Raw genomic sequence first — 12773 nt, forward strand, 5'->3', positions numbered from 1 at the left:
TATTTGTTTTTCTCTTATTTGCTCATAAAGTAGAGATGCATATTTAAGTCCATGACATCTTGAAGCAATAGGCTAAGAGGGATCCATGTGTTCGCTGTGTGAAGGGGAAGGTAGCATTACATAAGAGGGAGCAGAGAAATCAAGGTAGGGCACGCTCTTTGGGGTATTGACAAGTAACCCAAAGTGCTGCATACAACAGTTGTCCTGAAATGTCAACCCCACCTACTTCACAATGATTTTTTTCAAGTAAAGAAAATATGAAAATAGCAAGAAGTAAATAAATCAATGTCCTCTCAGATATGATGAACTTTGGTATGAAATTTGTGGTATATAGTTTATAAATCTCACCTATCATATGCATGATTTTCCTTACAAATATTAAAAGAAAACTTTTTTAAGTGAGTAATAATTTTTCACATTAATTTTGATTTCTATGATTGGTAGTCATTTTGTATTTGAGTCACTTATGGTTTTTACATTCAAGACCGTTCTGTTACCAGCATCTGGGCACTCTGAAAGTTCCTGGAAAGCAGCTGTCTGCCATATCTTGGGAAGGAGGGGGGCTAAAAATTGCCCTGGCTGTGGATTCCTTTATATATTTTGCAAATATTCGACCAGATTACAAGGTTAGTATTAAGAGCCTTTTATAAAACAGTACTCATATTTTTATTTTTTTAGTACTCATATTTTTAAAAGAAATAATTCTGCATTAGCTCCACGTATATTTCTAGGATATATTTGTAGCTGCTTTGGTGTTCAAAACTCGCAGAAAGGAGGCTTTTCTCATGTCACGGCATGACGTGATGAGCACCCCGTCTGTGGTGTCCTTCCCGCAAACTCATTCTAACCAGGGGAGAAACCACAGACAAACCCACATTGAGAGGCATTGAACGGAAGACCTGCCCGGCACCCCTCCAAGGGTCCTGGTCACGGAAAGCAAGCAAAGATGAGGAACTGTCTCAGCACAGAGAACCATGGAGACGTGATAATTAAATATAGTAGATCCTGGATTGGATTCTGGACTTGGCCAAAGACATCAGGGCACAGCTAATGAAATCCAAACAAAGTGTTGAGTTTATAGTAATGATTAGTGTTGGTTTCTGAGCAGGACAATTGTACCATGATAACATTGACAATAGGGGGGAACTTCATGAGGGCTTATGGGAACGCAGAACTGCCTTTGCAACTTTCCTCTGAAATTTTTAAAGTAAAAACTTTATTTTAAAAATTTATCATTGTACAAAATGCTAAACATAGCTTAGCATTGAGTAATCTATACAATCATAGTAATATTAACATTGACTATTGCTTTATTCATAAATATAATGTGAATATATAGGGAAGGTGGAAGGAATAACATTAAGTATAAGATAGGGAAAGGGTACCTGAGAGCTAAGTTATCTTCTGTAATCAGAACCATAGTTGATAGATTAATACCAAATATGGATGTGGGAATAGATATCTTAACAATTTCAGTTATAAGAGTTTATAGATGGACACCTTGGAGAAGAAATTGGAGTGGGAACATTTGAATTAATTTTTGGTTTATATACTATAGTATTTGATTAGATACTATGTACATATGTTGTCATTCTGATGAAAACAAATATTGACAATGTGGATAGGATAAAATGGAAAGGCAACTATTTTTGAATTTTGGCCTGGGAACCTAGACTTAAAACATTTGATAGGGTCAATTACTCTTCTCTCAACTAGCACTGCTAAACATTAAAAATCTGAAAACTTCACCACTGAAATGTAACCAATTAGAGTAAGGAAAGTTAAATAGGCTAAATTTATTTGTATGGCACATTGTTGTTTTTTTTAAAAGATCTTGATTAATTTTAAGTCCAAAATATAATTTTAGTGAATAAAAGTATTCAGCTAAATGTTTAGTCCTCTGTCTTCAATTTCTAAAGAGTAGAATGTTTGTCAGTATTAGTAAGCCATATATTACAGTATTTCTACAGTAAATAAGGAATACACGAGTTTTCTTTCTCAGTACTAAATATGTTTCTCCCTCTCCCTTCCTTTCTCACTCCTTCCCACTCCTCTTTCTTTCTCTCCCTTTCTCTATTCTTACCCCTCCCTTCTTTTTCTCACTAGTGGGGCTATTGCTCAAATACTGTAGTTTATGCATACACCAGACCTGATCGACCAGAGTATTGTGTCGTCTTCTGGGATACAAAAAACAATGAGAAATATGTTAAATATGTGAAGAGTCTTGTTTCTATTACTACCTGTGGAGATTTCTGTATTTTGGCCACTAAAGCTGATGAAAATCATCCTCAGGTAGGTAGGCGTTTCTTGCTATCTTAAAACATAGGTAGGTCAAGCACTTGGCAGAGTTGAGCTGTGATGATCAACCTTCTGTAGCCTGATCTCTATACTGGCAGCTGCATTAAAGCCAGGGGTCTGCTCACCAACCCTGTCTAGACATCTGTTTGGAAACCTATTTGTCTTCATTGGTTTTATGTCTCCTGATTTTTTTCCTTTCCATTTTGGCTGATGCAGTGAAAATTCATATTAACTGCTCAGGTCTTAACATTTTTGTCTTTCAGAATACATAAGACACCAAAATTCTTTTTCAAGTTAAAATTTCATAACCCCAAAATGAATAACCAGATGTGTAGTACAAATACTCAAGAAATGATGTAACAATGACCATTTCCAATGATTTGGGTTGCCTTTGATGATGAAAACTGTACTTTATTTGGGACATATAGCTCTAAATAGCAGTATTTTAAAGAAATAAATACTACAAACCGCATCTTTTCAAAAACATACTACTAGTTTCTTTGTGTTATAAATTATATATTTTATTTTATTAGGAATAAAAGTTTGGTTAAAGGTGGCAGTTTGAACAACCACGTTTGGCTCTGTTGTAATGCTTACTAAAACATCAGTGAAGGTTTTATTGTTTGTTTGTTTAAACATATTCCCGTGAAGGTCAGAAGTAAAAGAAAATGGCAACATAATTTTGGAGGCTAGAGGATGTATAGATGAGTGATGATCACCTTTGCTGACCTCACACAGCTGAAGCCTAAGCCTGAGGTGGAGAGAGCAAAGACTATGCAGGGGTACCTAGGGGGAGAGACAAGCAAACAGAAAACAGGAAGGACCAGAGGTCATTCAGGAAGACGGAAACACAAAGAAACAAAGCATATCATGAAACAGATTCCCAGAACCCTTCCCCACAGATTGCACTCATGTTGTTTGTTGTCTATCAGGGGCCTTCGAGCAACCCTATGTGCGATAGAAAGAAGCCCTCTGCCCTGCCAGGCCCTGCCCTCCCAGTTATTGTTCTGTTTGAGCCCTTTGTTGTAGCCACTGTGTCAGCCCGTCTCATCAAGGCTCTTCCTCTTTTTTGTTGCTCTCCTACTTTCCAAAACATGAGGTCCTTCTCCAGGGACTGGTCTCTCCTGGTAGCATGTTTGGAGCACATGAGACAGTCTCGTTCTTGTCTACTTAGCAAGCTCAGCATTACGGTGGACTGAGAGGCACTAATCTCAGAGGAGGGTGGAGAGCATGTGCGTAAAATGGAGCAATTCACTTAACTTAAATTTTTACTCCTCAATTTTACTTCCAGCCTTCTTTTCCCATTTGGTTCCCAGCATATTGGCAACCAAACATAAATCTTTGAACATGTTTTTCTGTAGGGAGTAGGAAATGGGAACTTATGGATGACTTGCTGTTTTTAGTTAGAAGTCTTAACTCGTTGTCATTAAACCACAGGTATGTAAAACATTGATAAAAATGAATTTTAAAGATATTAATTTATTGTGTTTTGGGTGAAAGTTCATATATTAAATCAGGTTCCCATTTGATTATTTCCATGTAGTTGTTTAGTAACAGCAACATTGGTAGTGTCTCCATAAGGTGGCGACACATCCATCATTTCTATTCTGGTTGTCTTGTTTTCATTACTTCCTCAATTTCTTGCGCCCTCTCCCCCATTACCTTCTCATCTTTGCTTTAGAATGAATATTGACCATTTGATCTTATCTAGAGGAACATAGTACTTGCAGGTGATATTGTTGATTTTATAAGTCACTCTGTTATTTACCTGAATATGGGAAATGATTTTTATCTTTTAATTGATGTTTGTGAAATAAACAAGTTTTACTTGTGAGACAAAGTCTATAGTTACCTGTAAATAGTACACCAAAAATTGGTTTCTTTGAAATTGTTAGTTTAGCCAGGAAAGCATCATACAGGAGAGTGACTAACACAGAGAAAGACGAAATTAGCACTTGAGAGCAATATGACGTAAAGTGTGCATTATGCGTGGTTATTTTTTCTAATACTTAGCATTGATAATTATGTGTGGTGATAACTAACTAATGGTCATTTTAGATCTTTTTCAGTAGATTGGATTGTGTCTTTTTTCAATTAACGTATTTTTTCTTCTGGATTTCTCATTTGATTTATGTATGCTTCAAAGGAGGAGAGCGACATGGAAACATTTGGTGCAATGGTAACGAATTAAGTTAGCTTTTACGGAGCTGACTGGGTTAGAAAGGAATCTTAGGCTGATCGATAATCGGGAATTTCAGAGGCATATGTAATGAAAAATTGCCAGTGTATTTAAGTTCCTTACATTTACTCTCAAACATCACAGTGTTAAATTATACTGAAGCTCCTTTGGTATAATTTTGATTCGTCTTTATCTTTAAGTGTCTAGATTATCTTTTTCTTTCTTATTTTTTGCTTCAGACAGTTTTTAGCAATTTCTTAGTGATACTTGAAAAAGAGATAAGCATGGTACGAGTGAAGTGTTCTTTTCTGTACTGCACACGAGCAGGAGTGCTGATCCTCTTTGTCTTCTTCGTTGCAGTTTGTGCTTGTTCTTTGTAATTCTATTGGCACACCTTTGGATCCCAAATACATCGATATTGGTAAGAAAATGTTCATATGATTCCTCTGTAATCAGACTTTGTTTGTTGCACAGGTTTAAAGACCTCCCAGTAGTATAATTAATTAGATCACTGTTCTTTTAAACTGGATGCTTGGTCTGTTATATCAGTTTAAGTCTGTTATCTTGGTGGAATTACAACAGTGTCCCCTTTCACTCTCAGAAGTGGTCTGATTTAGACAATACCTTTTAAGGTCATTGTGTTTACAAACAAACTATGACAGTTTTATGATTGCAATGCTACTGTCTCTTTTTAAATGGGAAATATGACTGTACAGGAATTGGTATGCATTGCAATGATTAGTATGCAGTGATCACACTTATTATTCATAAAATACTTATAAATACCTCTTCTCCAAGAAAACACTTTAGTTGCTTGTAAAAGTGAGTCTGTCCTTTCCAGATTTGCTTATGCATTCAGTCTGTTAACAAGGACAGCTTTAAAAATCCATGACTTTTTATTTTTTAAGGCACTTTTTCCAACTTTAGAGTTATTAGTCATCTGTCCAGTAGCTGTGAAAGTAATCATTTCAAAAGTTTCAAATCTTATTTCATTACAAATAGCTAATAGAGATTTTGTTGCCATTTTCTGAGACCTTTCAGAAGTACTGGTTTGCTCTTAAAATGGATACAGTATTTAAACAATTAGTAGATTTTACAAAGGTGAGGTCCCATTTAATTATTTCTTGACTCCACGAACCATTGTTTATTCATTCTGTCCTCCATCTTAGTCAGATCTTAGTGTCTTCCCTTCTAAGCGGTTTCAGTTTGCTGAGTTCTCTGGGTGATACGAGCAAAGTGGGCAATATTGGGCTTTGACATTTTGCTCTCATTTCTAGTGCCATGGGAAATCACTCACTTTTATTCTGAAACCACTCACTTTTTTGTACTAAAACTATCAGCTTTATATCTTATGTTTATCTATTTTTCATCGATATAACAAAGTATGTTTCTGTATATATGTATACATGTTAGTGTTCCCTGACAAAAGTATAGTTTTAAATTATTACAGAATCCTAAATAATTATAATGAGTTGGCCCCGGTGGTTTTATAGTATAATAGTACTTTTATCGTACATCACATACATTTCTTCCATTAGTTAAAAATGTAAGAGTTCATCATCTCAGAAGTAAGTTCTGTCTCTATTTAGATTATATGCTTTTTCTTTTAATATCAGAGTTTTAATAGAAAATCATGCCGATGGTAGGTTGGTGCCCAGTGTAATTTTATTCCATGTAGTCTGTGTTTTTAAAAATAAAATTAGATGTAAATTTGTCACCTTCATAAACTAGCAAATTCTTGAGGATATGACTTATTTGCATTCTTGAAATGTTTTTTTTCAGTCTCACTGGCTGAAATTTTGACAAGCAGTTCTTTCAATGGTTTATAGTAAAAGATCAAATAGCCAAGGACCAGCCCTTTTGCTTCATACAAAGCCTTTAAAATTCCTTTTTTTTTTTTGTTACATTTTTCTGTCAAATTTTCTTTAGGACCAGAGGCTAAAACAAAAAATGCAGAATGTATTATTTTTAAAAGTATCATTTTTGTTTTGTTTTACTCTTCATCCTAATTTCTGTAGAAATGTTGAAAAGGGGGAGCAAGGGGGGAATGAGGAGCTGATAACAAGGGCTTAAATAGAAACTAAATGTTTATAAAATAGTGATGGCAACATATGTACAAATATGCTGATACAATTGATGTATGGGTTGTTATATAAGAGCTGTAAGAGCCCCCAATAAAATGATTGTTAAATAAAAAATAAAAAATACTAGTCCTGAAATAGAAATAATAATTGGCATAAAAAAAGAAATGTTGAAAAGAACTCTGTATTATTATACATAATAATTATGGTTCTCTGTTGTATTCTACACTGAAGTTTTAGGCACCCATTTTTAGTCTTCTTCCTTTCAGCCTTCCTAATGCTTTGTAATTCTTATCAGTGTACTTTTTACTCTGCACTGTGACTATTAATTTTTCCTGTGTGCTACTAGTAGGCCACTGGAGATCCCCTTGCAGAGGGGTCTCGGGGAGGGGATGAACCAGTCAGGGTGCAATGTAACAACGATGAGAAATACAACTTTCCTCTAGTTCCTAAATGTTTCCTCCCCGCTTCCACTACCATGACTCGAATTCGACCTTGCAAGTCTGGCTAGACCAGAGGATGTACACTGGTAGATAGGAACTGAAAATACAGGGCATCCAGGGTGGATGATCACTACAGGACTAGTGTGAGTGGCAAAACAGGGAGGGTAGAGGGAGAGTGGGTAGGAAAGAGGGAACCGATTACAAGGAACTATATGTGACCTCCTCCCTGGGGGATGGACAGCAGAAAAGTGGGTGAAGGGAGACATCGGACAGGACAAGATATGACAAAATAACAATTTACAAACTATCAAGGGCTCATGAGGGAGGGGAAAAATGAGGACCTAATGCCGGGGGTTTAAGTGGAGAGAAAATGTTTTGAGAATGATGAGGGCAATGAATGTTCAAATGCGCTTCACACAATTGATGTGTGTATGGATTGTGATAAGAGTTGTATGAGCCCCTAATAAAATGATTAAAAAAATTTTTTTTTCCTGTGTGACTTTACCGCTAGATTTTGAGCTTTTAAAAGTAGTATTTGTGCTTTACTCATTTATGTATTCTCACTACTTAACTCTACCTAAATGCCTAAATATTTGTGGAGTACAAGGAAACTGTTTATTTTCTACCATGTAAATAGAAAATCATCAGACCCATATTTAGTAAATCACCAAACAGTACTCAAATTCTATACTGTTTCAGGTTCTATACTGGGCATGAGTGTGATAAAAATTAATGATGACAATTCCATTTACTTTGAGAAGGTTTCGTTTGATCTGGGTTTTGAACATCAAGTACAAGGGGTCTTCCAAAAAATCTATGAAAAAATGGATTGAAAAGATATTGACATTTGTCCATGAACTTTTTGAAGTGCCTTGTATTTATTCAGTTTGCATTTTCAGGAGAAAAACCATACGTTTTCAGAAGAATGGAAAGCTCCAGGTTGTCTGCGCTGCCGTCATTTTGGCGGTGGCAGTACAGGTGGCTTATGAATGGCATGTGCACTAAATTTTCCACGTAGCCTAAAGAATGTTGTTTTGATGAAGACATTACAATGAAGTATCAGTTCACTAGTTCTTGAAAAGGCTGGGAAATGGTAGGAAAGAGGGGTGTATTAGAGATGTGAATGTGTTCATTTATTTCAGGCCTCGACATTTCAGTATTACAAGCAGATTTTATTTATATATAATTTCTTAAGTGGTTTTAAATGATCTAATAATAACTAGTATCTATAATGTTACAAATGGAGCCCTGGCGGCACTGTCAGGTAAGCATTTGACTGCTATCCACAAGGTCAGTGGTTCAAACTCACCAGCCACTCTGCAGGAGAGAGATGAGCCTATCTCTTCCCTTAAAGGCTTATGGCCTCAAAAACCCTGCATAGGGTTGCTATGAGTCAGAATTGATTCAATAGCAGTGGGTTTTGGTTTTGTGATTAGTGTTATAAAATTCTATTAATAGGATTATTATTTTCTTTTCTTTTTTTTCCTAATAATCTAAGTATTTGCATATTTGCCCCCAAATATTGAAGAATTGAGAAGGGTATGAGGCTTTTAACTTTTATACTGATTGTATTCTTTTCCTACAATATTGACTCTTAAATTTATTTAAGGTGGTATTTTCTCTTAAAATAATTTTAAATGATTTTTTTTTCTTGGCACTATTCTTTTGAACAGTGATTATTTTCCTAGAAGCTCAGTGTGGGTGGATGGGTCTTTTAAAGAAGATATTTTAGTAAAGATTTAGCACAGTGTATCTCAAAGTGGGCCATTGCTGCCCCTCGGGGTCCTCGGATAACCCAGGGGTGGCTGCACAAGCAGATGCCAACACTGTACTCTGATTGTGGGCAGTAGTACCCAAGGGTTTAATTGCCAGAGGGCCCTGAGTAACTTTTTTCGGAAAGGGAAATAATAGGCCAAATAAGTTTGGGAACCTGTGATTATAGCATGTTTAATGTAGATAGGTTTATCTACTCATGCAGATTTACTGAAATTTATATCACATGAATTCAAGAAACAATCATGTCAGACATTATTAGGAATTTTTTTTTTTAATTTTAGAAATGACTAAAGTCAACCCTACTGGTATAGTGGTTACATGTTGGACTGTTAACTACAGGGTCTCACCGGTTTGAAATCACCAGCCACTCGCTCTGTGGAAGAAAGACAAAGCTTTCTACTCTGTAAAAAGTTACAGTCTCAGAAACCCATAAGGGCAATTCTACCCTGTCCAGTAGGGTTACTATGAGTTAGAATCCAATTGATGGCAGTGAGAGCATTGTTCATAGCTTTATTGTAAGATCTGTGTTGATAATAAAAGTAGCAGCATCCGTATCTAACAGCAGCATCCATATCTAACCTAACCTTTAAAGAAAGGCTTTGTAACCCATAGTGGTTAAGAGACAGATTCAGGGGCCACCCGGACTGAACTTGCGTCTAGACACCTATGCAACTTGGACGTGTTATTTAACCATCCTGTGCTACAGTTTTTAATGAAGATAGTAACAATGCTTGTCTCAAAGGCTGCTTATGGACTAATTTATTTAGTGTTTAGAAAAATAGCAAGCATATATTAAAAATGTTGGCTATTATTATTGTTGTTATATGTGGCATTATACTATACTTTTCACTTACTATCTTTTCATTCCCTCAAAGCAGATGCGTAAGGTTGTTATGATTACTATGTTTAAATTAGAGTAGGTTACCTGTAGTTCAGTGCGAGTACATAATGTACCTCAGATCACATTTAGGTTACCCCAAGACACTATTCCGAGATGTCTGACTTTTAACTAGCCTATCTCGACCCACACTTCAGTTTTGATTATTTAGGATATATAAAACAAAAAGAAGCTTAAGTATAATCTATAATTATAGGTAAATATTGGTCCAAAAAATGCTTTTAGATTCCTAGGAAGCATTTTGTTAGAAAAGTTTGTGTATTGACACCAAAATTATGGCAAGGCTTGAGAAACGATGTACAAATGCGCTTTACACAATTGATGTGTGTATGGATTGGGATAACAGTTGTATGAGCCCCTAATAAAATGTTAAAAAAGAAAAAAAAAATTTTGGCAAGGCCATAGTACTTACCAGCATAGCAGTATTGATGGTAGTGTTCAGTAAGCATTTAGCAAACGTTTCGTGATCTAGTGAGTGCAGGGCTAACGGAATGGTCAGTGTCTGGGCCCAGCCACCGCTGTATTGCTCCATCAAGACGGGTTCCAGCTCCCCCTGGAGTTCGAGAATGGTGCCCACTTTAGATAGAAAAATCTTCTAGATTGCAGTGAAACACACGCGCACACACGCACACAACTTAAAACAACATGATTCGCTGTGCTTAGTTGCCCAGCATAATCCAGAATTTTGATTCCTGAGTTGTTAATTTACTAAATTACCATACTGTTAGATTGATTTTTTTTAGTTTCTAAAGTCTCTTACTACCTTAAATGCCCTTTATTTATTTATTTATTAATCATTTTATTAGGGACTCCTACAGCTCTTATCACAATCCATACACACATCAATTGTTTAAAGCGCATTTGTACATTCATTGTCCTCATCATTCTCAAAACATTTCCTCTCCATTTAAGCCCCTGGCATTAGGTCCTCATTTTTCCCCTCCTTCCCTGCTCCCCCCTCTCTCATGAGCCCTCGATCATTTATAAATTATTATTTTGTCATATCTTGCCCTGTCCGACGTCTCCCTTCACCCACTTTTCTGTTGTCTGTCCCCCAGGGAGGTGGTCACATATAAATGCCCTTTATTTTGACTGTGGCAAAACACCCATAAATGATAGATTCTATTAACACCATTTCTTTATTCTGGCCATTTTACTGATTACTTTGCATGATATTTATGGATGGAAAAATTAAGTATTGAAATAGTATAAATTTAGAAGATGACCCTTCAGCAATTTTTAAAAAGACATTGGATGAGAACATGTGCTTAATTTATATGGCATCATTTATATTTTATGACCTTGGTATATTTCAGTTAATTCTCTAATTCTTTATTTCTTCATCTATAAGGTGTATTTGATGGGACTATCTAATTCATAGTTTCTTTCATGAAAGGGGTGTGTGGATTAATGATTGTGAAGTTTACCACAGCCCAGCACATAACAGGAACACCACTAAATATTCTCTAAGAAGTGAAAAGTTATTTGTTTAAAAGATTTACATTCCTAAATTAAGAAGGCAGTTGGGAGAGTTTTCTTTTCTAAAGGTAGAAATCGAGCCCATGACATCATTGGTGATGGGACCAGTAGGGAGGCGCTTGCAGTTTCCTAGGTGAGAAGTAAGAAGTGCGTGGACCAAGTAGTGGTGGTCGTGGGGATTGCAGGAGGTGGTGGGGAAGAGGAAATAGTCATACAGTGATTTTATTACATGTGCACTGAAGTCTAGAATGGCTCCCGGCCCTTCATGTGGATGTCTGGGAAATGGCAGCCCCATTTGCTTTGACGGATTATGGAATAAGGATGCACGTATTTGGAGGAGATGAGAGGTGAAAAGCAAGGAGGTTGATTATCAGTTGATGACCATTTCACTTGTTTCTACGTTTTAGCTATTATAAACACTGCTGTGATAAATAGTTATTTATGCACTTTTATTTCATCGTATACTCGAGTGCGTCTACTAGGAGTGTGATTGCTAGGCCATATAGTTACTCAGTATTTAGTATCTTGAGAAATTGATTTGTCTACATGATCTCCAACACTTGTCTGTTTAGCCCTATTAATGGATGTGAAATACTGTCTCTTTGTGGTTTAGATTAGAATTTCCCTGATGGCTAATGATGTCGAGCATTGTGTACCTGCTTTGCCCCATTTCAATTGGGTTACTTGTTTCCTTAGTATTGAGCTGTAGGAATTCTTTTTATGTTCTAGATGCAGTCTTTTATCATCTATATGGTCTTTAATGATTTCCTCCCATTTTGTGAGCTAGCTTTTCACTTTTTAATGGTGCCTTTGAAGCACAGATGTTTTTCATTTTGATGGAGTCTGATTTATTTTTCTTTTGTCACTTGTGCTTTTGCTGTTCTAAGAAACGACTGCCTAGTCTAAGTTCACAAAAATTTTCTCTTCAGTTTCCTTCCAATGGCTTTAGAGAAGATCTTTAGCTCTGACATTTAGGTCTGTTATACATTTTGAGTTAATGTCTATGTATGGTCATACCAGCTTTTGATTCTTTTCTTATTTCAGAGCCTGGGGGGTATTTTAATTCTGTATGTGATACTTCTATGTTGTCTGTAGCATAAGGGATTGGACTCAGTAATCACTGAGGTCCTGTGTCTTGTTATTCTGTGTACTATAACTTAACTGTCTGAATGTTCTTTTTAATAGTACCATTGTTTGTCACAATGACCAAAACCCATGTGATAGCAGCTTCGAAAGAAGCATTTTATATTTGGCAGTATCGTGTGGCCAAGAAACTCACAGCATTGGAAATCAATCAGATCATGCGGTCTCGAAAAGAAGGAAGAGAAAGGTACTTGTCTTGATACTTGTTCTTAGCTGTTAAACCAGATCACATTTAAATAAAAGAATTAATTATAAATGATCATGTTTGAAAATTAGAAATTGTTTGAATTAAAAAAATCACATTTGCCATTAATTTGAATGTCTTTCAAATTTATCTGTTTAAATTGATTCAAAGAAAATGTTTTTGTTGTGTGTCCTTGTGTTGATGCTGATTTATAGTACAGAATAGAAATGGCCAATAGGGTTTCCTGCACACTGATCTTCCCAAGAGTAGTTTGCCAGATCTTTTCTCCCAA

At 36.0% G+C, this 12773-nt stretch overlaps 1 protein-coding gene across 2 annotated transcripts in view; it reads left to right on the forward strand.

Annotated features, from left to right (window-relative positions):
• Positions 1-12773, forward strand: part of WDR35 (WD repeat domain 35) — a 71718-nt gene that overhangs the window by 18465 nt on the left and 40480 nt on the right. Inside the window, exons 9-13 of one of the 2 annotated variants that reach the window (XM_004696391.3) lie at positions 501-626; positions 2107-2292; positions 4445-4477; positions 4838-4898; positions 12340-12484. In XM_004696391.3, coding sequence (XP_004696448.1) covers positions 501-626; positions 2107-2292; positions 4445-4477; positions 4838-4898; positions 12340-12484 — 551 coding nt within the window. The remainder of the gene's footprint in view (positions 1-500; positions 627-2106; positions 2293-4444; positions 4478-4837; positions 4899-12339; positions 12485-12773) is intronic. The other variant, XM_045286734.1, reaches the window with a different exon arrangement.

The sequence above is a fragment of the Echinops telfairi genome, unplaced genomic scaffold, assembly GCF_000313985.2.
Source record: "Echinops telfairi isolate 266 unplaced genomic scaffold, ASM31398v2 ScPeMD7_9;HRSCAF=40, whole genome shotgun sequence".
Taxonomy (NCBI): Eukaryota; Metazoa; Chordata; class Mammalia; order Afrosoricida; family Tenrecidae; genus Echinops; species Echinops telfairi.